This window comes from Bos javanicus, chromosome 13 (assembly GCF_032452875.1).
Source record: "Bos javanicus breed banteng chromosome 13, ARS-OSU_banteng_1.0, whole genome shotgun sequence".
NCBI classification, from domain to species: Eukaryota; Metazoa; Chordata; class Mammalia; order Artiodactyla; family Bovidae; genus Bos; species Bos javanicus.
The window spans coordinates 66,933,765-66,957,066 of NC_083880.1; the positions used below are offsets into that span (position 1 = coordinate 66,933,765).

The 23,302-nt window shown below is 43.0% G+C and overlaps 1 protein-coding gene across 1 annotated transcript in view; it reads left to right on the forward strand.

The window, feature by feature from the left end:
- Positions 1 to 19,038, forward strand: part of RPRD1B (regulation of nuclear pre-mRNA domain containing 1B) — a 77,209-nt gene extending 58,171 nt beyond the window's left edge. Inside the window, exon 7 of the mRNA XM_061437556.1 lies at positions 18,764 to 19,038. Within this exon, the coding sequence (XP_061293540.1) occupies positions 18,764 to 18,889 (126 nt within the window). The 3' untranslated portion in view covers positions 18,890 to 19,038. The remainder of the gene's footprint in view (positions 1 to 18,763) is intronic.
- Positions 19,039 to 23,302: the final 4,264 nt, after the last annotated feature.

Sequence of the window (23,302 nt, forward strand, 5' to 3'; positions counted from 1 at the left end):
TTTGATGCTGGCGGTACAGTGAAAGCCACTCTGAACAGTAAAAAGAAACATGGGAGATAAAAAAGTATTTTTTTGTGGCTTCCTTTTCACTTTTACATTCATGAGACCATATTGACTATTACCAGTTAAAATTCAAAATATTGAAAAATGGTTTGAAATACAGTCCTTTGAAGCAATTGATACGTTTAGAAGGATGGTTTTAACCTTTGTTATTGGTGAGAATAGCCTTTATCAGAAGTACAGTTATCTGTTTATCTCATGATGCAAAAAACTGCTGCAGTCATGGTCCTTCAGGGCTACATATGTAGCAACTCGAGCTGAAGATCAGAGTTGGAAAGTTGAGACTATGGCATTAGCCAAGTTCTTCCTTAAAATATAAAGGCTTGATGTAATATGTGGATCTCAGGAGACAATCTCCTTCTGTGTCCCCAGGTTTCATGGCCTAGTTAATGTCTTCACTCCTACCTATAAATAGTAAGTCCATAATTCCTCAGGTTTAATTAGCACTTCAGGCTACAAAATGTGACTCCAAGGTCCTCAGAGCTGAGGGTGGAACTACCCAAGAGTTCATGAATCTGTCAAACTGCGTTACTTTTGTGATGGGAGCCATTAACTGTGTGACCTTCCTGGCAAGTTACTTTCCTCTCTGGGCCTCAGTTTTCCCATGTTTGAATTGTATTGGTTGAAATTATTTCTAGACACCCTGCCAGCCCTGAAGCATATGATTTGTTGTGTCTGAAGCAAATGAACGCAGGACTGAAGTCTGAGAATGCTGAATGGCATGTCCTGGGTTGCCAACAGTACTTGATAGAGTAATAATATCATCATTATACCATATACACTTATTTCTTAAGAAATATCTGTGAAACCCTGGGGTACTGTAGCCAATAAAGGTCAGAACATGAGACAGTGCCAAGACTAGGAAGATGAGAGTAAGCACGGTAGTTCACTATCTGGGTACAAACTGCCTGTATTTGGTTTATTTGAAATCTTTAAGAAAAAGCCGCTCTCCATCCTGGCTTTGCTATCTTACTTTCTCTTGAGATCATTCATCTAGCTAAACTCATTTCTCATCACCACCTGAGATTTTCCATTTAAAAACCATTCTTCCACTCTGAGGCACAGATTCAATTAAGAATCCATTATTCTCCTGTACCGTAGATTAGGATTCTCACAGCTTTATCTCGTGTTGAAAGCCCAGATTGTTCAATTTTTTAAGACTCTGAAATAGTTATTTTGCATTAAGAAGTCATTTCTACCACTGGTTTGATAAATATTAAAATTAGCAGTATGCATCAGAATGTATCTAATGCTTTTCACAAACAAGAGCTGCAGCAAATGGCAGCCCCCATCTTCCAATCTCCTGTCACTCTGATGACCTTGGGCACGTCCCTCAGCCTCTCGGGACCTCAGCTGCTGCTTAAGGGCAATGAGTGAGGTTGAATAACCTTTGCCATCATTTCCAGATCTACAGTTCTGCAACTAGGGTTTCAAAATATTTCTTCCTACTGAGAATCTTATTAATACCACCTCACTCTGTAGATTTTTTAATGCCAGTTATCTGTGGGAACTCATGAAATTGATAAATCAAGGTAATTATAACTATTAATAACTTTCAGTGAATTTAAACTGTTAATATCTTTAAATGTTGTTCAGTTGCTAAGGCATGTCTAGATCTTTTGACACCCCGTGAGTTGCAGCACACCAGGCTTCCCTGTCCTTCACTGTCTCCTAGAGCTCATGTCCATTGCACTCTCCTCCTCTGCCGCCCCCCCCCCCCGCTTTTCTTTTGCCTCAGTCTTTCCCAGCACCAGAGTCTTTTCTAATGAGTTGGCTTTTTGCATCAGGTGGCCAAAATATTGGAGCTTCAGCTTCAGCATCAGTCCTTCCGACTTTAAATGAGATGTAAAATAGGGCCTAATACCATGTCTGGGACAAATTAGGGGCTCAACAGTGGCTGTTAACTGTATTCAATAATGGTTGTACTTATTTAAATGTGCGTGTAACAAAGTGTTAAAATACATGTCTTTTGGAAGACACTACATACTCTGAATTTATAATGGAGATAGTCAAAAACCTGAAGCCCTCTTTAACTCCCTAACCCACACTGAAGGTGTAAAAGAAGAGTTAGAGGAGAAGGAGGAGAGTTCTTGGTGTGACTTTGAAAGAGCCATTCGTGTGTTTTGAGTCTCCTCAGGGAGAGTAGTGGGTGTCAGCTGCCCCTCACCTCAAGGCCAAGGAAAGGGGGCCTGGTTGGAAACTTAATGAGCATCCCCTGTAGGGTGACAATCCAGTGGACTACACAGACCCCAGCCTGGAAAAATCTAAAGGATGAGCTACCTGTGTCTGGCTGCATGCTTTGATGACGGAGCAGATGACAGAGGTGAGTATGGCCTCTACTCCTGGAGCCTGGATGGGGCAGAGCGGGAGAGGGGGTGTGTGCATACCTCCCTAGGACCGGATGTAGGCTGTGTGCGTGTAAGGAAACCGACACGTAGTCATCTCAGAGCCTGAACAAGAGGCAAGGGTTTCCTCCAGGAGGTGAACTTCGGCTCACAGTGCGGACAAAGGAGCAGAAAGCAGAGCCACAGGGTGGGCATCACTCCTGAGGGATCTCTGGGCATGAAGATGGCAGGACTGGGAGGGAGAAGCTGCCCTGAGGGGTGCAGGAGGAGTCCACGGGAGAAAGACACAGTTAAAACTCTTGCCAGGTCAGGGTCCAGTTACCACAACACCTCAACTCAGGATATTGTTCCTGCTTTGCCTTCATTTCCTCACTCCCACGGCCCTATCCCTGGAAGGGTCAGAAACCTTAGTACACAAGCAAGACCTCAGTTCCCTAATGCTGGCTTCCAGTCTGCAGCTGGCCTAGAGAAGCCTCAACTTCAAGTGATAAGCCATTTTGATTATAACCGAATTGGACATTTAAATTTCTGAACTGAGACTGTTACACACCTTAAGTGTGACTCTGTGTGTGTGCATGCTCAGTCATGTCTGACTCTTTACAACCCCATGAACTGTAGCCTGCCAGGCTCCTCTGTCCATGGAATTTTCCAGGCAAGAATACTGGAGTGGGTTGCCATTTCCTTCTCCAGGGGATCTTCCCGACCCAGAAATCGAACCGGCATCTCTTGTGTCTCTTGCATTGGCAGGCAGGTTCTTACCACTGTGCCACCTGAGAAGCCCCAAATGTGACTACAGGATGATACTAAGATGCACTAAGGAAGTGGAGCAAACTCCAGGAGATAGTGGAAGATGGGGAGGTCTGTCATCGCTGCAGTCCATGGGGTCACAAAGAGTTGGACATGACTGAAGAGAAGTTGCAGAGGCCCGAGTTTTCTTCTAGAATTAAGGGATACACTAGTCTCAAGTTGGATTTTAAGGGAGAGTAGGAGACAAAAATAAAGTTGCTTTGTGATTGTAATTCTCTATAAGCCTGCCTGTTTATTGTAACAGTGGTTGTTGTTTAGTCACTAAGTCATGTCTGACTCTTTGTGACCCATGGACTACATGTGGCCCACGCCAGGCTCCTCTGTCCATGGGATTCTCCAGGCAAGAACACTGGAGTGGGTTGCCATTTTCTTACGGTTACACACATGATTTATTTTATGCCCTCTAATTCTTCATTCACTGTTTTTTTTTTTTTTAACTTAAAAAGTTCACTTCCGTATCTTTAATTTGTTTCTTAGTAATTTCAAGAATCATCCTTCTCTGTGTACTTGAACATATTTTTTAATTGTAGTAAAATGCACATGATATAAATTAACCATTTTAGCCATTTTAAAAGTGTATGATTCATTGGTATTTAATACATTCATGATATTGTGCAACCATCACAGCTTAGTTTTAGAATATCTTCACCCCTCAAAAGGAAACTCCATAGTCATTAAGCAGTCACTCCTAATTCCAAGCCCCTGTGAGTGAAAGTCTCTCAGTTGTGTCTGACTCTCTGCGACTCCATGGACTATACAGTCCATGGAATTCTCCAGGCCAGAATACTGGAGTGGGTAGCCTTTCCCTTCTCCAGGGGATCTTCCCAACCCAGGGATTGAACCCAGGTCTCCCACATTGCAAGCAGATTCTTTACCAGCTAAGCCACAAGGGAAGCCCCTGTGCCAAGCCCCTGGCAACCACTAGTTTGCTTTTTTGTCTTTATGACATTGCCTATCCTGGATACTTATAATGTAAATAGAATTATACATTGTGTGATCTTTGTGTCTGGTTTTGTCCATTCAGCATAGTGTTTTCAACGTTCATGTTATAGCATTTATCAGAATTTTATTTTTTTATGGTTGAATAATATTGTATAGATATGCCACATATTCATCAATATTTATCAGTCAACAAACATTTGAGTTGTTTTTTACCTTTTGGCTATTGTCAGTAGTGTTGCCATGAATATTCTTGTACAAATTTTTGTTTGAACACCTATTTTCAATTCTTCTGGCAATATACTTTGGAGTGGAAATCCTGGGCCATATGACAACTCTGTTTAACTAATTGCTGCTGCTGCTGCTAAGTCACGTCAGTCATGTCCGACTCTGTGTGACCCCATAGACAGCAGCCCACCAGGCTCCCCTGTCCCTGGGATTCTCCAGGCAAGAACACTGGAGTGGGTTGCCATTTCCTTCTCCAATGCATGAAAGTGAAAAGTGAAAGTGAAGTCGCTCAGTCGTGTCCGACTCTTAGCGACCCCATGGACTGCAGCCTACCAGGCTCCTCCATCCATGGGATTCTCCAGGCAAGAGTACTGGAGTGGGGTGCCATTGCCTTCTCTGTTAACTAATTGAAGAACCACCAAATGCTTTTCCACAGTGGTGGCACCATGTACATATCCATGAGTAGTGGATGAGAACTGCTATATTAGGGTTTTCCAGAGAAAATCATCAGGATATTGAGACAGATGATTTCTTCTAGAATTTTATACTTTCAGCTCTTATATTTAAGTCACTGCTGCATTTTTAGTTAATTTTTGTGTATGGTGTGAGGTGAGAGTTCAACTTCACTCTTGCATGTGGATATCCATTTATCTCACCCAGGACCATCTGCCAAAGAGATTATTTTTTTCCCCTTGAATGGTTTTGGCATCCTTGTCAAGATCTTGAATGCTTTAAGAAAACAGATTTAAAGGTTAAGTAATGCGTTGTGTCTTGATCAATTCAAGTTAACCTTGAAGATCTTTGCCTAGTTCAACTTTTCACAAAATCTTCACAGAGCCAGACTTCCTGATAGAATTGTAAAACTCAAAAATATTCATGAACTAACTCCCAACACAATTTTCTTAAACTGTCTCTAACAACTTTTAATGAAGCCATCATCTATTAAATAAATGATATTTTAAAGTATAAACCAATGGTGAAAACAACTAGGATAGAGATTTTCTGTTCCACCCATGAAGGATTAAGTGCGTGGGATTTGCCTTTCACTATAAACAACCAGAAAAGCAGATGAAATACATAAAACAAATGTTTTTAGACATTGGACATCAAGAAGCACAGGCTGTGACTCCCTGAGAGACGGGAAATGCACAGGAAGGGGTGATTACCAATCTTACTCATTTAGGATGCCTCCAACCTTCAGCACAGAGATGGGGAAACTGACACCCACTGTATCACTGAATTGAAGAGACAGAGGTAGGGGTACAGGAAGGCCGAGGCAGATAAAATTTACATGGACATGCAACAGATATTTTCTTGGGCTCCAAAATCACTATAGACGGTGACTGTTGCCATGAAATTAAAAGACCCTTGCTCCTTGGAAGAAAAGCTATGACAAACCTAGACAGCATATTAAAAAGCAGAAACATCACTTTGCTGACAAAGGTCTGTATAGTCAAAGCTATGGTTTTTCCAGTAATCAAATATGGATGTGTGAGTTGGACTATAAAGAAGGCTGAGTGCTGAAGAAATGATGCTTTCGAACTGTGGTGTTGGAGAAGACTCTTGAGAGTCCCTTGGACTGCAAGGAGATCAAACCAGTCCATCCTAAAAGAAATCAACCCTGAATATTCATTGGAAGGACTGATGCTAAAGCTGAGGCTCCAATACTTGGGCCACTTGATGCAGAGTCGACTCATTGAAGAAGGCCCTGATGCTGGGAAAGATTGAAGGCAGGAGAAGAAGGGGACGACAGAGGATGAGATGATTGGATGGCATCACCGACTCGATGGACATGAATTTGAGCAAGCTCCGGGAGATGGTGAAGGACAGGAAAGCCTGGCATGCTGTAGTCCATGGGGTCACAAAGAGTCAGACACAGCTGAGTGACTGAACAACTGAACAACATAACAGAGAAGGTAGCTGCACAGAGATAGAGCTCAGAAAATCCCACAGGGTTTCCTGGACCCCTAGGTGAGTTCTGATCAGGACATGGAATTAAACTCCATGCGACCAGGGAAAGAAAAAAGAGAAAGTTGCATGCCAAGTAATTCCCAGGGTTCCCATAGTTCTGGGAATAGTTGAAGTCTCTGCCAGCCAGAGAAGGGACATTCTAACACACAGTGATAGATAGAGTCCTGCAAAGGTCATGCCTTTGAAGTGGGGCTCAAGTAATCCTAGGGTAAAGGTTGCTTTTGGCCTGCCATAAAACAAGCTCAGTATTAATCCTCAGACTGATCTGCAAGCAACTTAACTGCTTGTCAGAACAAAGTCCAGCATGTTTAAAGAAATACAACAAAACCCAACACTCAACAATGTTAAAATTTATTATGTTTGGTGCAAAACAAATTCACCAGGCAAAGCATTAGAAACATGATCAGAGTCAGGAGAAAAATAATTCCACAGATCCAGAATGACACAGATGATAGGATTAGCTGACAAAGACCTTAACAGATAATATTATAAACACATAAGGATATGTAAAGGAAAGCATGAACGTAATGAGGAAAGGCATAGGGCATATACTTTTTTAAAAATCCAAGTCAAATTTTGGAGATGATATGTGAAATATCTGAAATTAAAATAAACTGAATAGGATTGACAGCAGAAGAAATTAGACCCTCCCAGAAGAATGGGGGCTTCCCAGGTGGCTTAGTGGTAAAGAATCCACCTGCCAATGCAGGGAACGCAGGAGATGCAGGTTTGATCCCTGGGTTGGAAAGATACCCTGGAGTAGGAAATGACAACCTGTTTCAGCATTCTTGCCTCAAAAATCCATGGATAGTGGAGCCTGGTGGGCTACAGTCCATGGGGGTCACAAAGAGTCAGACACAAGTGATCACACAGAAGAAAATACCAGTGAAATTGAAGGCCCAGAAATAGATATTCAAAATGAAGCACAAAGACAAAATACTTTTAAAGGAATGAACAGAAGAGGCTGTGAAACAATACCAAGTATCAAAAATACATACCAGAAGGAGATGAGAGAGAGAAAAGGAAAACATACTTGAAAAAATAATGACCGTTCTCCAAATATGATGAAAACGATAAAGGCATAGACCCAAGAAACTCAGTAGTCCTCAACAAGAATACATATGGAAAAAAAAAAAACTTACATCCTAAGACACATCATTGTCAAATTCATAAACCACTGAGAATGAATCAAAAGAAACATACACCGAGGAACAAATATCAGAATAGCAGCAGACTTCTCGTCATAAGCTATGCAAACCAGAAAGGAATGCCATGACATCTTTAATGTGTTGAAAAGTCCCCCCATTACGGAGGGAAAGTCTGTAATTCTGTGTTTAGCAAAAACATCCCTCAAAAATGGATAGTGTGGCCAAGGTGGTGGAGTAGGAGGACCCTGAACTCAGCTCCCCCCACAGACATACCAAAATTACAACTATTTAGAGAGCAACTCTTTATGAGAACAACTTGAAGGCTAGCAGAATAGGTTCTCCACAACTAAAGACGTAGAGAACTACAACAAGACGGCAGGAGGGGTGAGGATGCAGTGTAACCAGGACCCGCACCCTCAGGTAGGTCACCCACTGTAGGGTTTTAGTTTGATCCCTGGTTGGGGAAGTTCCGCATGCCGTGTGGTGCAGCCTAAATAAATAAGCAAGCAAATGATGGATTGTTGAAAAAATCAAAGAGGACATTTTTTAAAAACTTGAGTGGGAGACTCCTGGGCATATATCTAGAGGAAAACATGGTCTAAAAGGATACATGCACCCCAGTGTTCACTGCAGCACTGTTTACAATAGCCAAGACCTAGAAGCAACCTAAATGTCCAACAACAGGAATGGATAAAGAAGATGTGGTACATACACACAACGGAATATTACTCAGCCATTAAAAAGAATGGAATAATGCCATTTGCAGCAACATGAATGGACCTAGAGACTGTCATACTGAGTGAAATAAGTGAGAAACAGCATGTATGACGTCCCTTACATGTGGAATCTAATAAGGAATGGTACAAATGAACTTATTTACAAAACAAACTCACAGACTTAGAGAATGTACTTATGGTTGTGGTGGCAGGGGATAGGTTGGGGGGAAGGGGTAGTTAGGGAGTTAGGAATTGACTGAACACAGTGCTGTATTTAAAATGGATAACCAGCAAGGTCTTGCTGTACAGCACAGGGAACTCTGCTCAGTGTTATGTGGCAGCCTAGATGGGAGGGGAGTTTGGAGGAGCATGGATATATGTATATGTATGACTGAGTCCCTTGCCTGTCCACCTGAATCTATCACAATGTTGTTAATTGGCTATATTCCAATATAAAATAAAAAGTTTAAAAGAAAAAAAAAAGCCTGAGTTGGAGAATATATGTGTGAACCATATAGCCAAAGGGGGTTAATACTCGCATCAAAATAAACTCACATCAAAAAGACAAACAAGCCTTTTTTTTTCTTTATATATATATAATTTTTAATTTTATTTATTTTTAATTGAAGGATAATTGCTTTACAGAATTTTGTTGTTTCCTGCCAAATACCAACATGAATCAGCCATAGGTATACATATATCCCCTCCCTTTTGAACCCCGCTCCCATTTCCCTCCCCACCCACCCCTCTAGGTTGAGACAGAGCCCCTGTTTGAGTTTCCTGAGACATATAGCAAATTCCCATTGGCTATCTAGTCTACGCATGGTAATGTAAGTTTCTATGTTACTCTTTCCATATATCTCACTCTCTCCTCCCCTCTCCCCATGTCCATAAGTCTATTCTCTATGTCTGTTTCTCCATTGCTGTTCTGCAAATAAATTCCTCAGTACCATTTTTCTAGATTCCGTATCTATGCATTGCTGCTGCTGCTGCTAAGTCGCTTCAGTCGTGTCCAACTCTGTGCGACCCCATAGACGGCAGCCCACTAGGCTCCTCTGTCCCTGGGATTCTCCAGGCAAGAATACTGGAGTGGGTTGCCATTTCCTTCTCCAATGCATGAAAGTGAAAAGTGAAAGTGAAGTCGCTCAGTCGTGCCCGACTCTTAGCGACCCCATGGACTGCAGCCTACCAGGCTCCTCCGTCCATGGGATTTTCCAGGCAAGAGTACTGGAGTGGGGAGCCATTGCCTTCTCCTGTATCTATGCATTAGAATATGATATATATCTTTCTCTTTCTGACTTAGTTCACTGTGTATAATAGGCTCTAGGTTCATCCAGCTCATTAGAATGGACTGCATTCCTTTTTATGGCTGAGTAATATTTCATTGTGTATATGTACCAAACTTCTTTCTCCATTCATCTGTCGATGGACATCTAGGTTGCTTCCATGTTCCAGCTATTATAAATAGTGCTGCAATGAACAATGGGATACATGTGTCTCTTTCAATTTTGGTTTCCTCAGCGTATATGCCTAGGAGTGGGATTGCTGGATAATATGGTGGTTTTATTCCTAGTTTTTAAAGGAATCTCCATACCGTCTTCCATAGTGGCTGTATCAATTTACATTCCCACCAACAGTGCAAGAGTGGTCCCTTTTCTCCACACCCTCTCCAGAATTTATTGTTTGTAGACTTTTTGATGGAGGCCATTCTGACCAGTGGAGGTGATATCTCATTGTAGTTTTGATTTGTATTTCTCTAATAATGAGCTATGTTGAGCATCTTTTCATGTGTTTGTTAGCCGTCTGTTTCGGAGAAAGGTCTGTTTAGGTCTTTTCCCCACTTTTTGATTGGGTTTGTTTTTCTGGTATTGAGCTGTATGAGCTGCTTGTGTATTTTGGAAATTAATCCTTTGTCAGTTGTTTCATTTGCTATTATTTTTTCCCATTCTGAGGGCTTTTCACCTTGCTTATAGTTTCCGTTGCTGTGCAAAAGCTTTTAAGTTTGATTAGGTTCCACTTGTTTACTTTTGTTTTTATTTCCATTACTCTAAGAGGTGGATCATAGAGGATCTTGCTTTGATTTATGTCATCGAGTGTTCTGCCTATATTTTCCTCTAAGAGTTTTATAGAACGAACAACCCTTTTTTTTTTTTTTTAATGGGCTTATATACCTGAATATACCTTTTTTTCCAAAGAAGGCACACAAATGACCAGCAGATACATGAAAATATGCTCAATACCACTAATCATCAGGAAAATGCAAATCAAGCAATAATGAGATATGGTATCATACCTGTCAGAGTGGCTATTGCCAAAAATACAAGAAATAACAAGGGTTGGTGAGGAACTGGAGAAGGGGAACACTCATGCAGTGTTGGTAGGAATGCAAATGAGTACAGCCACTGTGGAAAGCGGTATGGAGAATCCTCAAAAAAAGTAAACATAGAAGTGTTGTATGATCCAGCAGTTCCACTTCTGGGTATTTTTCTGAAGAAAACAAAAGCACTAATTCGAAAAGATTTATGTGCCCCTATGTTGGGGTCACACAGCGTCGGACACGACTGAAGCGACTTAGCAGCAGCAGCAGCAGCTTCACTGCAGCATTATTGCCAACAGCCAAGATATGGAAGCAACTTAAGTGCCCATCAACAGATGAATGGATAAAAATGAGGTATATACACATAATGAAATATTACTAAGCTATATAAAAAAAAATCTTGCCATGTGTGACACCATGGGTGGACCTAGAGGGTATTATACCAAGTGAAATAAGCCAGAAGAAGACAAATATCATATGACTTTACTTATATGTGCAACCTAAAAAACAAAACAAACATCACAAAGCAGAAACAGACTCAGAGATACAGAGCTCAAACTGATGTTTGCTAGGAGTGGTGTATGAAACAGGTGAGGGAGATTAAGAGGTACAAACTTCAGTTACAAACTAAATATAAGTCATGTAATGTGTAGCACAGGGAATATAGTCAATAATTTTGGAAAAACTTTGATGGCGACTAATGGTAACTAGACTTTTCATGATGACCACTTTGTAATTATAAAAATACTGAACCATGATATTGTACCCCTGAAACTAATTTAATAGTGTAAGTCAGTTTTACTTTGTTTTTAAAAAGAGAGAAAGATGAAGATGAAAGGAAAATGTTTTCAAAGCAACAAAAGCTGAAATAATTCATCACCAGTAGACCTGAACAATAAGAACTGTTAAAGGAGGGTTTTCAGACTGAAGAAAAACGATACCAAGATACAAATCTGGATCTACACAAAGGAACGGAGAGCACTGAAAATAACTCCATGGGGGAGTATATAATTTTTCTTATAATTTAAATGTCCTTAAAAGATAATTGACTGTTTAAACAAAAATAATAATCTCCTTAGTTTTATGATGTACGAGAAAGCAAAATATATGACAACAATATATATATATATGACAAAAAATATGACAACAATAGCATGAAGTCAGAAGGAGGAGAGATGAGATTAAAAGGATCATAGTATTTGTGACATAATGGCACTTGAGGGTAAAAAGTGATAAGATAAAGATATACACTAGAAAGTTTAAAACAGCCATGAAAATACTGAAGAACTGTATGTAGCTAATAAGCAAAGGAGATGCAATGAAATCATTAAAATTATTCAATTATTCCAAAAGGAGGCAGTTAAAGGGAAAAAAATAGAGCAAAGAATAGAGGAGACATGTAGAAAACAAATAGCAAGATGATATGTTAAAATCTGAGCATGTCAGTAATCACATTAAACGTCTGAATACCTCAGTTAAAAGTCAGGTACTAAGAAATTTGCTTATTTTTTTACTGACCACACATCATGGCTTGTGGGATTTTAGTTCCCCAACCAGGGATGTGGCTCAGTCAGTAAAGAATCTGCCTGCAATGCGGGAGACCTGGATTCGATCCCTTGGTTGGGAAGATCCCCTGGAGGAGGGCATGGCAACTCACCCCCATATTCTTGCCCAGAGAATCCCCATGGACAGAGAAGCCTGGCGGGCTACAGTCCATGGGGTCACAAAGAGTCAGACACAACTGTGTGACTAGGCACAGCACAGCACCATCAGGCATAGAACCTAGGCCCTCACAGTGACAGCCCTAACCACTGGACTGCCAGGGAATTCACAATAATAAGAAATTTAAAGTGTATGGTTTCAGGTGTTGGAGTCACCAAGTAAGACATGACTCACATAGGCATTAGATTAGATGGAATGATGCTTGACTCACAGAGAGAAGAGAGCAAAGTCTGCTTTAAGAGTGAGCACTGGTTCCCATGGTCAGCAGGTCCCATCCTGCAGCTGACACAGAAAGATGGTCTGCCTGCTCCCCTCTCATGCTGCAGGGGGAGGACCCTGTTCCCTCTCCCCAGGAACAGATAGAAGTGGTGGGGTTGGCCAGGTGCCACTCAAGCAGCACAAAGACATACACATCAAGCCTGTTCGCAGGGAAAAGATATTTGCAAACAAGTGCTTTGCCCAACACTGGCTATGAGAGCTCCTTACCTTCCTGTAAGGAAATGTCCCAGAACACTTTTGTGCAACTGTGCAAGAATCACCAGCCTGAGACTTCCTGGTGGCACAGTGGATAAGAATCTGCCTGCCAGTGCAGGAGACATGGGTTCAATCCCCAATCCAGGAAGATTCCACATGCCGCAGATCAGCTAAACCAGTGTGCCACAATTATCAAAGCCTGTATGTGACCAAAGCCCATGAACCCTAGAGCCTGTATCCACGAGAAACCACTGTAATGAGAACCCCATGCACTGCAACAGAGTAGCCCCTGTTTGCTGAAACTAGAGAAAGCCTGTGCAAAGTACCAAAGACCCAGTGCAGCCAAAAATTAACTATTTTTTAAAAGGATTGGTACACCTTAACAACAACAACAAAACAATCACTAGGCAACGGATGACTGACTTTCTCAACATACTTACTCTCTGACCCTTTACCAAAGTTTGCCCATCTTTGGATTAATGTAATATGCATTTCAACCCAACAGAGACCATGATGCCTTCTGAATTAATGGACTATGAATGAATGAGGTCTCCATGTATGTTCTAACATGGGCACTTTCAAACTATCAGAAGCCTAAGCTGGGTAGTTCTCCTCTCCCTGGCTCAGGAACCCACTGGGTTAACTGTTGTGTTATATATGCATGTGGGCTCAAAGCCAGTTTAGAACGCATTTCACTTCCCTAGGTAAGATTGAATCTGATAAGTGCACACAGCATGCTCTCAGTTCAGTTCAGTTCAGTTCAGTTGCTCAGCCGTGTCCGACTCTGCGACCCCATGGACTGCACCATGCCAGGCTTCCCTATCCATCACCAACTCCCAGAGCTTACTCAAACTCACATCCATCGAGTTGGTGATGCCATCACATCATCTCATCCTCTATCATCCCCTTCTCCTCCCGCCTTCAATCATTCCCAGCATCAGGGTCTTTTCCAGTGAGTCAGTTCTTCACATCAGGTGGCCAAAGTACTGGAATTTCAGCTTCATCATCAGTCCTTCCAATGAATATTCAGGACTGATTTCCTTTAGGATGGACTGCTTGGATCTCCTTGCAGTCCAAGGGACTCTCAAGAGTCTTCTCCAACACCACAGTTCAAAAGTATCAATTCTTTGGTGCTCAACTTTCTAGTCCAACTCTCACATCTGTACATGACTATTGAAAAAACCATAGCTTTGACTAGACAGACCTTTGTTGGTAATGTCTCTGCTTTTTAATATGCTGTCTAGGTCGGTCATAACTTTTCTTCCAAGGAGCAAGTGTCTTTTGATTTCATGGCTGCAGTCACCATCTGCAGTGATTTTGGAGCCCAAGGAAATAAAGGCTGCCACTGTTTCCACCATTTCTCCATCTATTTGCCATGGAGTGATGGGACCAGATGCCATGATCTTCATTTTTTGAATGTTGAGTTTTAAACCAACTTTTTCACTCTCCTTTTTCACTTTCAAGAGGTTCTTTAGTTCTTCATTTTCTGCCATAAGAGTGGTGTCATCTGTATATATACACTGAGGTTATTGATGCTTCTCCCGGCAATCTTGATTCCAGCTTGGGCTTCATCCAGCCCAGAATTTGGCATGATATACTCTGCATATAAGTTAAATAAGCAGGGTGACAATATACAGCCTTGACATACTCCTTTCCCAATTTGGAACCAGTCTGTTGTTCCATGTCCAGTTCTAACTGTTGCTTCTTGACCTGCATACAGATTTCTCAGGAGGCAGGTCAGGTGGTCTGGTATTCCCATCTCTTGAAGAATTTTCCACAGTTTGAGCCCTGGACTTGAAACCAGTTGAGGTCCCAACTCCATCACTGCAGAATGGAGTGACTTTAGATAAGTCGCTTCACATCTTAGGGTGAGGCTGACCTTATCAGGATGATGTAGATTTCCAGACCTCCCTGGAGATCTTTCTTCTCAAGCTTAACATGAACAAACGTCATGGAGAAGCAGCACGGGGAAGTTAGGAGCTTCAGCTCCAAACTCCAAGGATCTGAGTTTGAATCCCAATCTCCCAACTTAATTGACACCTTGGCCAAGTGACTTTACTTTTCTGTGTCTCAGCTCCATCATCTGTACACTGGGGATGATGATTTGCTCTGCTGTAAGTCACTCAGTCATGCCCGACTCTTTGCAACCCAATGGTCTATAGCCCACCAGTCTCCTCTGTCCGTGGGATTGTCCAGACAAGAATACTGGAGTGAGTTGCCATTTCCTTCTCCATGGGATCTTCTCCACCCAGGGATTGAACACACATCTCTTAGGTCTTCTGCATTGGCAGGCGGGTTCTTTACCACTAGCACCACCTAGGATTATGGGGATTTAATGAATATTACTAAAGTAAGCTGAACTACAAGAGTATTTGTTAAGTAAATAAAAGCTGTTAACCAATATGGAACACTTTGTGCAAATTCTGGGCATGTCAACCTGAAATGTGGTACAGCTGGACTCAGCCGTTCTTCTCTAGAAATCATAGAGCAAGAGCTGTGTCCTCTTAAAGTCATAGCTGTTGTGAAAAGATGCTGGAGAGAGGCATGGGCCAAGTGTAGGGGAGAAGCTAGGTCTTTCCATCAAGGTCTCCCAGGAAGGATGACCTGGAACAGTGTAGCCTGGTGATGAGAGAGTAAATATAGTGATGCTCAATATACATAGATGAAGAAGGGCATAAGCATGGTCCTAACTTTGAGGATAAAACTGGGGACAGAAGCTGGAGGTTTCAATAGGGAGAGCTTCTGACCCATTATCAGAAAGATGTCCCACCAAGGTTGGCTGAGTCTTCTTGTCTGGGGTGCTGTTGGAAGCTACTCAATTAAGGTGGAGAGTTAGACAAGTTGAAACATACAAGGGCCCTCCCATATTGAATAGTCCTGGACTCTAATATTTCTATTGGCTTTGAGATATAGTCCTGGACTCTAATGTTTCTGCTGGCTTTGAGATTTGACTACTGATAAGTGTGGTAAGAACAAAGCCATTGCTTTTAAAGTTCCAAAGTTTGAAGCTTGCCAAGAGCTCTGTAAGAGTATCTGCCCAGATTCTCTGGGCCACCTCCTGATGAAGTGCTCAGTGGCCTAACGTTACTCTAAGCACTCTCCCTCACCCCCACCCTCTACTCCCCCCACACCCATGGATTATGAAACATGGGGCAGGCAGCGATGACAGCTCCTGGCAGGGTCATAGAAAGGCAATTTATCTGAGCACTGTCGTTGCTCAAGAACCCGAAGACAGACCTCCAAACCCTCTTTTGATATCAGCATGGATTTCCTTCAAAACCAAAAAGACCATCCCGACCTGGTCCCCAGTTTGGCCAGAATGCGATGGCATGTGGATTTCATTTTGATGGCCTATAAGTCTATGAAGTCATTTCCTAGAGTCATTTCTTATCTGTCTCAACCAAAACAAGCATGGACTGTCCTGGTTCTGAGGTAATTAAAGTTCATTAGAATTTGGAAGTACCTTACAGCATGACCTGTTATACATGGATTCAGATAAGCCATGTTTAAATCAAGCTCTCCCTCCCCACCACCATCTGCTTGGCCAGCCACAGAACGGACTGGAAGGACACCACTTGTCTCTATTGGCATCAAACAGTGCCTACGTGACCCGTTACCTGGGGAATAGTTACAGAGGGAATTTGTAAACCCCGAAGGAACAGGGGCTCCAAATTCAAATGCCTTCAGGACCTGGGAGGGCAAGAGGAAGCAGGCAATGTGGCCAGCTGTGGACAGGCGAGAGTGTGACGGCTGCTGGCTAGTTTAGCCAAGTGTCACACACTGGAGGGGAAGATCAGGATTATACCAGATTGGCTGATTTTTCTATAAGAATGTGGGAACTTGGATTTGCATGTAAAAATATTTTCGTTTTTAAATGTTGGCAACTAATTTGAATACCAGCTTGGAATTTTTTCTTTTTTTTTTTTTTTGGAATGTTGGTTGGCTGGTTCTGGGAAAGCTGATTTGTTTTGGAATGCCATATTTTCATTTCAGAACTTAGAAAGTTACTCTTGGCTAAAGACCTGAGATAGAAATTTGCACAGCTGAGCACAGTCTGAGGAAGAATCTCTGTTCAAAGAAGAATCTATTAGCCTCAGATCAGAGCCTGTAAGAAGCTTCAAGTTAATCCAGTCCAACTTCTTGCACCCTACTGTAGAGACGCAGGGGCTGCTGGCCAGAGACTGGAGAGGCCTGGGTTCCGGTCCCCGCCCTGTCACTGATTCCCTGAGTGACCTTGCAAAAGTCTCTGCTCTTCTCTGGCCTCAGTTTCCCTTTTGAAACTGGCCAAGAACCTCTTAGGTCCTGGCCAAACCAAAAGGTCGAAAGTTCCACTTGCGAGGAATGGAGAATGCCCCAAATGGAGAATTTTTAAAGGCAGGGCTTGTTCTTGATGTGGGGTGAAATGGCTGTTTTCAGACTGGCTGTGCATCTTTGGAACTGGTAGTTGCAGAGCTAAGAAAAGAATTTACCTGAAGGGAGGCTTTGTCAGCAGCTTCTGGAGTTTTTGTGCCGAGGTCTGAGGACTGACGTAGGTGATCTGTTAGTGTTTGTCAGGGGCCATTGGTGAAGTTTAGGTGGTGATAGGAGGTTAGTGGGGCTCATGGCAGACGGAAAGTGGGAGACGAGGGGGTCATCCAGGGCCCTGTCTTTTTGTCTTGGTCTCCACTCATTCTGCAGCCTAGAAAGCCCTTCCTCATCTCTGGACCTTAATTTCCTCTGGCTAGTTTCTGAGCCCATTTTGAGCCCCCAAATTCTATGATTCTAATGAATTCTGTTTTAAAATTGTAGTTTTATCTTCCCAAGGACTTTAATTTTTTTTTAATTCTCTATGTTTCTTTTTTTCTTTCTTTCTTTTTTTTTTTTTTTTAATGTTTTGGCTGCACCGAGTGGCATGCGGGATCTTAGTTCCCCAACCAGGGATCGAACCCGTGCCCCCCTACAAAGGAAGTGCAGATTCTTAACCACTGAACCACCAGGAAAGTCCCTTAAATATATGTTTCTTAAGCACCCACTGGTGACAGGCACAATGGTTCCAGCTAGCAAAACCAGATTCAGTCCCTGCCATCATGGCACTTAAGAGTCTCAGGGAAGGACAGACAGCGACCAATCAGATAAAGGCACAGTGGGCCTGGCAACACGCTACGACTAGAGGATGAGTTTTCAACAGAGGACTTGAACTCAGTCAGGGTTGGACAGGGTCAGCTTCTTCAAAGAAGTAACTCTTGTGCCCATATCCCCAGGGTAATGAGGGTCTGACTAGGTGAAGGGTACAAAAAAAAAGTGTTCCCAGAAGAGGAACAGCATGTGGGAAACCTGGGTCAAGAGGGCACAGGGCCTGTTCGAGGCACCGAGAGGAGCCAGCAGTGCTGTGAGGTGAGGCTGTCGAGGTTCCGGGCGAGTCAGACCCTGCAGAATCTTGTTGTCTGTGGAGAAGTCTCATGCTGAGGATCACGGAGAGCCTCTGAAGAATTCTCAGCAAAGGAGGACAGCATCAAGTCAGCATTTTGACTCCTCTGAATACTATTAGGAAGGGACAGGTGATGGTGGAAGGGATGGTGGGGGCAGAGAGGAGCAGAGTAGATACAGGGGGACCAGTGAGGAGATGGTGATGGAGTGATGACATCCTGGTGAGACATGATGGGGGCCTGACTGGAGCCACGACAGTCCAGAGTGGTCACACTCGGAAACGATTTAGGATTTTGAATTAACAGGATTTGGTGATAGATGGAATGAGGAGTCGAGGCCAACTCCCAGCTCTGCACAGGTTCATCTGAAGGTGAGTCAGCCTTAGGTCTACCTGTGTGTCCCAGCTGCGGCCCCTCTGGAGTGGGCGCCTTGTGAGATGGTCCCCAGTGACCCCCGGCTTCCTGGCTTTCCCACCCTCATATAATTCCCCTCCTGAGTGTGGGCTGGGCTTACTGACTTACAGCTAAGAAACAGGAAACACTGGCAGGGGAAACACACTGACTGAAACTGCCCACCCTAGCCCGGCACCATAGCAACTATTTGCCTGAGTTATTTTACATTTTACTGCAGGGGGTACTGGAAAGGAACCCAGAACTAAGAAGCCACCACCAACCGGAAGAGTTCAGGAAAGGTCCAAAGGAGACATCACGTGTCCCACCACCTCCCAGAATCCTCACTGGAGTTCATCTTGGCTGAGCAATGCATGCACCACCAAGAAGGACCCTGAGTCAGAGTGGTTGGCCAGAGACAACCCAGAAAGTAAGTCCAACACCATAAAACCCAGGACTGCAAGCCACATGGCAGAGCAGTCCTCCTGGGTCTCCTTACCCTCCTGCCCCCACCCAGGCAACCCTTCCCAATAAAGTCTCTTGCTCTGTCAACATGTGTGTCTCCTCAGACAATTCATTTCCGAGCGTTAGACAAGAGCCCACTCTCGGCCCAGGAAGGGATCCCCCTTCCTGCAACAGCATCACAAGTGGTGGGTGAAGAGGGTGGGTTATTAAAGGTCTGTGCCTTCCACCTTGGGTGCTTGTCGTTCTCCCTCTTCACCTCTTACTCAGAGGTGGAGCCGGGAGGGCATGGGGGGAGCCCAGCTGCCTTGACACAAGCAGTTCCGTGGACAGGCACGTGTGAGTGAACTTGGTTATAGCTCTTCGGAAGCTGGCCAACAGCTACACGAGTGAGGGTGGAATCCAATCCTCCCAGAGTCAAGCCTCGACGTGTCTGCCATCTTGCTTCCTGCCTCATGAAATCTCTTGACCTGGAACCACCCAGTGACACCACATTCAGATTCCTGAGCCACAGAAGCTGAACGTTAATAGTTATTTCCAACTGCTAAATATGGGGGTAATTTGTTCAGCAGCAAGGGATAATCAATATAGTCCTCCCTCACATGTGCTCTGCTCTTAGCTTCCCTGGGGCTGGGAAGTGAAAGGGTTAACCCCAGGGCCCAGGCAGCAAGGTTAACGCCTCCAGCCTGAGGGACAGTTCCTTACAGAGTTAACAGAGTTATCTAGCGGCTCAGCCAACATGTGGTTCTGCTGCCAGCTAGGCTTCAGCCCTCCTATGAGGCAAGCGTCCCCGATAGGGGTGGGGAAGATGGGGAGCATCCAGGAAACTGACAGATTTATTCACAGCCATGCTTCCCTACATCAGCCCAGATGCTACAGCTGCAAAGAAAGCCAGTGAGGCTCTGTGGCCATGTCCCCGGCAGGGGTCAGGGCTGCCTCAGCTCCTGGTCACAGCATTTTCTAGAGATCATGGCCCTTGATTTATGGTGTTGAAAGAACAGCAGGTGAAAGTGAAAGCTGTTCAGTCGTGTCCGACTCTTTGCAACCCTGTGGACTGTAGCCCCCCAGGCCCCTCTGTCCATGAAATTCTCCAGGCAAGAATACTGGAGTGGGTCGCCATTCCCTTCTCCAGGGGATCGTCCCAACTCAGAGATTGAACCCAGATCTCCCACATTGCTGGCAGATTCTTTACCATCTGAGCCACCAGGGAGGCCAGAAGGAGGTGCTGAGGAGCTACCCCAAACCCCAGAGACTGCCAATAACAACAGGCGATATGTATGCAGCACCTCCTGGGTGATGAGCCCTTACATTAGCGATCATGGTTAATCCTCACTATAACCCTACAAAAGCAGGAAGGCCTTAGCCCCATTTTTCAGGTGAGAAAACCAAGGCTGAAGCTCAGGTAACTAGAGAGCACAGGTCTGACTCCAAAGTCTGCAGCCATATGTCTCTGTCTCCTGGAACCCTCCTGTGAGGACGGTGGATTTGGTGGCTGAGTGCCCGTTGAGGGAGCTGCTTCGGGGAATGAGGTGGAAAAATCTAGCAGTCCAGGCATGACTGTGCCTTTAAAGGATTATGTCAAGCTTCACTTGGACAACAGTTACGAAAACCAAACCAAGAAAAACAAATATCGCATATTAACACATATATACAGGATCTAGAAAAATGGTACAGATGAACCTATTTGCAGGGCAGGAATAGAGATGCTGAACAGACATGTGGACATAGGGAGGGAGGGTGGAACAAACTGGGAGAGTAGCATTGACTTATATAAACTCTCAGTGAGAAAATAGATAGCTTGTGGGAAGCTGCTGTGTAGCCCAGGGAGCTCAGCTTGGTGCGCTGTGATGACCTAGAGAGGTGGAATGGGGGCTGGGAGGGAGGCTCAAGAGGGAGGGAATATATGTATATTTATGGCTGATTCACTTTGTTGAACAGCAGAAACCAACACAACATTGTAAAGCAATTATACTCCAAGAAAGAAAAAAAAAAAGGAAGGAAGACAATAATGTGGGGGCAAAACCAAAACCAAAAAAAAAAAACAACAGATTAACATGGTATTTCAGACTGTGTGGCCTAAAGTGAGACTGACCCAGTCCCAAGCTCTCACTTAGTGACCTGGAGTTAATAATAGATCCTACCTCATGGGGTCTCACAGGGGAGTCAGTGAAGTCAAGCCTAAGCGCAGTGCTGGACACAGAGTAAATCTCAGTAGAGTGCTTTGTGCAAGGAAGGATTTGCCTTTCTCAAGGGGTCTGCGGTGTTGGGGAGAAAGCCCTGACTCTAGGCATCAGGGAGCTTTTGAAGGTTTTGAACAGGGTAAACCTCCAGTTTTCCCTTGTGGAAAACCCCCAGGCCAACACTCATCCCCCTAGGGGGAGCTGTTTTGTTTGCCAGAGAACTTAGACTTGGTAGATAAGTCTGGTGGGGTGGGGATGGAAGGCAGGAGGCAAGGCAAGAGAAATACCATGATGGGTTTTCTCTGAAAGGGGAGCCTAGGCAAGGGGAGTGGATAAGATTAGCAATTGCATTCTGGAGCCGTAAATCCTGGCTCGTTTTACCTTCGTTGCCAGAAGCATTAAGTTAATTTTGACAAGAGCCAAAAGAAAGAAGAGAGGCTGCCTCCTGGGGCCAAGTGTGAGAAGAGCTGAGGTCCAGCCTGGGAAGAACCAGCCTTCAGCCCCCTTGGACGCAGCTCATCCTGTCCCTGCTTGAACCCTTCCACTGACAGGAAGCTCACTCACACACGGAGTAAACCGTTCCCACAGGTTTATCTCTGAATGTTCAGAAGATCTTGTCCTCCAAGTGCAATTCTTCCCTGTGGTAGCTTCCTTCAATAATTCAGTGGGTGGTTGTATGGAAACATATTTGCAATATGGTTATTTTGAGTCCAATAAAAATGCTACATTTTCTCGTTAATTTAGACAACATAGTCGTAGAACATTTTGCCTTCCTGTATACATATTAACTGTAGCACCTTTGAAAGAGGATTTTTATTTCTTTTCTAAATCTTACATCTTTCAGTTCTTTTTCGCGTCTCACTGCACTGGATAAGACTGCCAATAAAATGTTGAATAAAACGGATGCAGTAGGCATCCTTGACTTCCTGATCTCAAGAGGAAAAGCTTGCAATATTTTACCATTAATTATGGTAGCCACAGACATCATCTTTATCAAAGTATGGAAATTTCCTTCTGTTCATAATGTTCTTAGCTTTAAAATAATGAATAAATATTAATTTTTTATCAAATGGTTTTCTGGATGTAGTTTTTGTCCTTTAATCAGTTTATGTGCTGACTTGTATGAATAGATTTTCTATTGTTAAATCAACTTTGTGTTTCTGGGATTAGCCTACTTTTGTAGTATCCTTTTATATAGTGATTTTTGTGGCTAACACTTTATTAAGGATATTTTCATTTATGTTTATAAATAAAATTGGCCTGTAACTTTCTTTTCTTGCTTTATCTTTGTGCTGTTTTGGTCTGTGGGTTATGTTAATCTGCTAAAATGAATTAGGGATTATATTACTCTTTTTCTAGTCTCCAGAAAACTAAAATTGTTTCTTCCTTGAATGTTGGATAGAATATGCCAGTGATGACTTGAAGTTTTCTTAACGAAAGAGATTCTCAGGGCTCTTAATTGTTAGAGGATTCTTTAGGGTTTCTATTTTGTCTGGTGCCGAAGTTGGTATAAGGTACTTTTCTAAGTTGTCTGTTTCATTTAAATTTTCAAATGTATTGATCAGAGTTGTTCCAAGTACCCTATTTTTTCCTTTAATGTTGGCAACATCTTAGTGATGTTCCACTTTTTATTCCTAATATTGTTTTTTTGGTGCCAGTTCTGTTTTTCTCTAGACTAACTTCATTCAGGGGTTTTTCAATTTTGCTGTATTTCCAAAGAACCATCTTTTAGCTCTGGTTTAATCTTTGCTTTCTTACTTTATTTTCTGTTCTTGCCTTTATTATTTAATTCTTCCTACTTTTATTGGATTTGTCTTAACATTCTTTTTATAACTTCTTGGGGTGGATGTTTATTTTTATCAATTTTCAGCTTCTTGTCTTTTCTGACATATGTGTCTAAGACTATAAATTTCCCTTATATGTACAATTTACCTACACTTACAAATTTTAATATGAATTTTCTTTATTATCAATTAATTCAAAATATTTTCTAGCTTTCTTTGTCAGTTCTTCTTCAACTCATGCATTATTTAGAAGTGTATTTAAAAAAAAAATTCCCCCCATGAACTTATTGGCTGCACCACACAGCATGTGGGATCTTAGTTCCCTGACCAGGGATCAACCCCATGCCCCCTGCA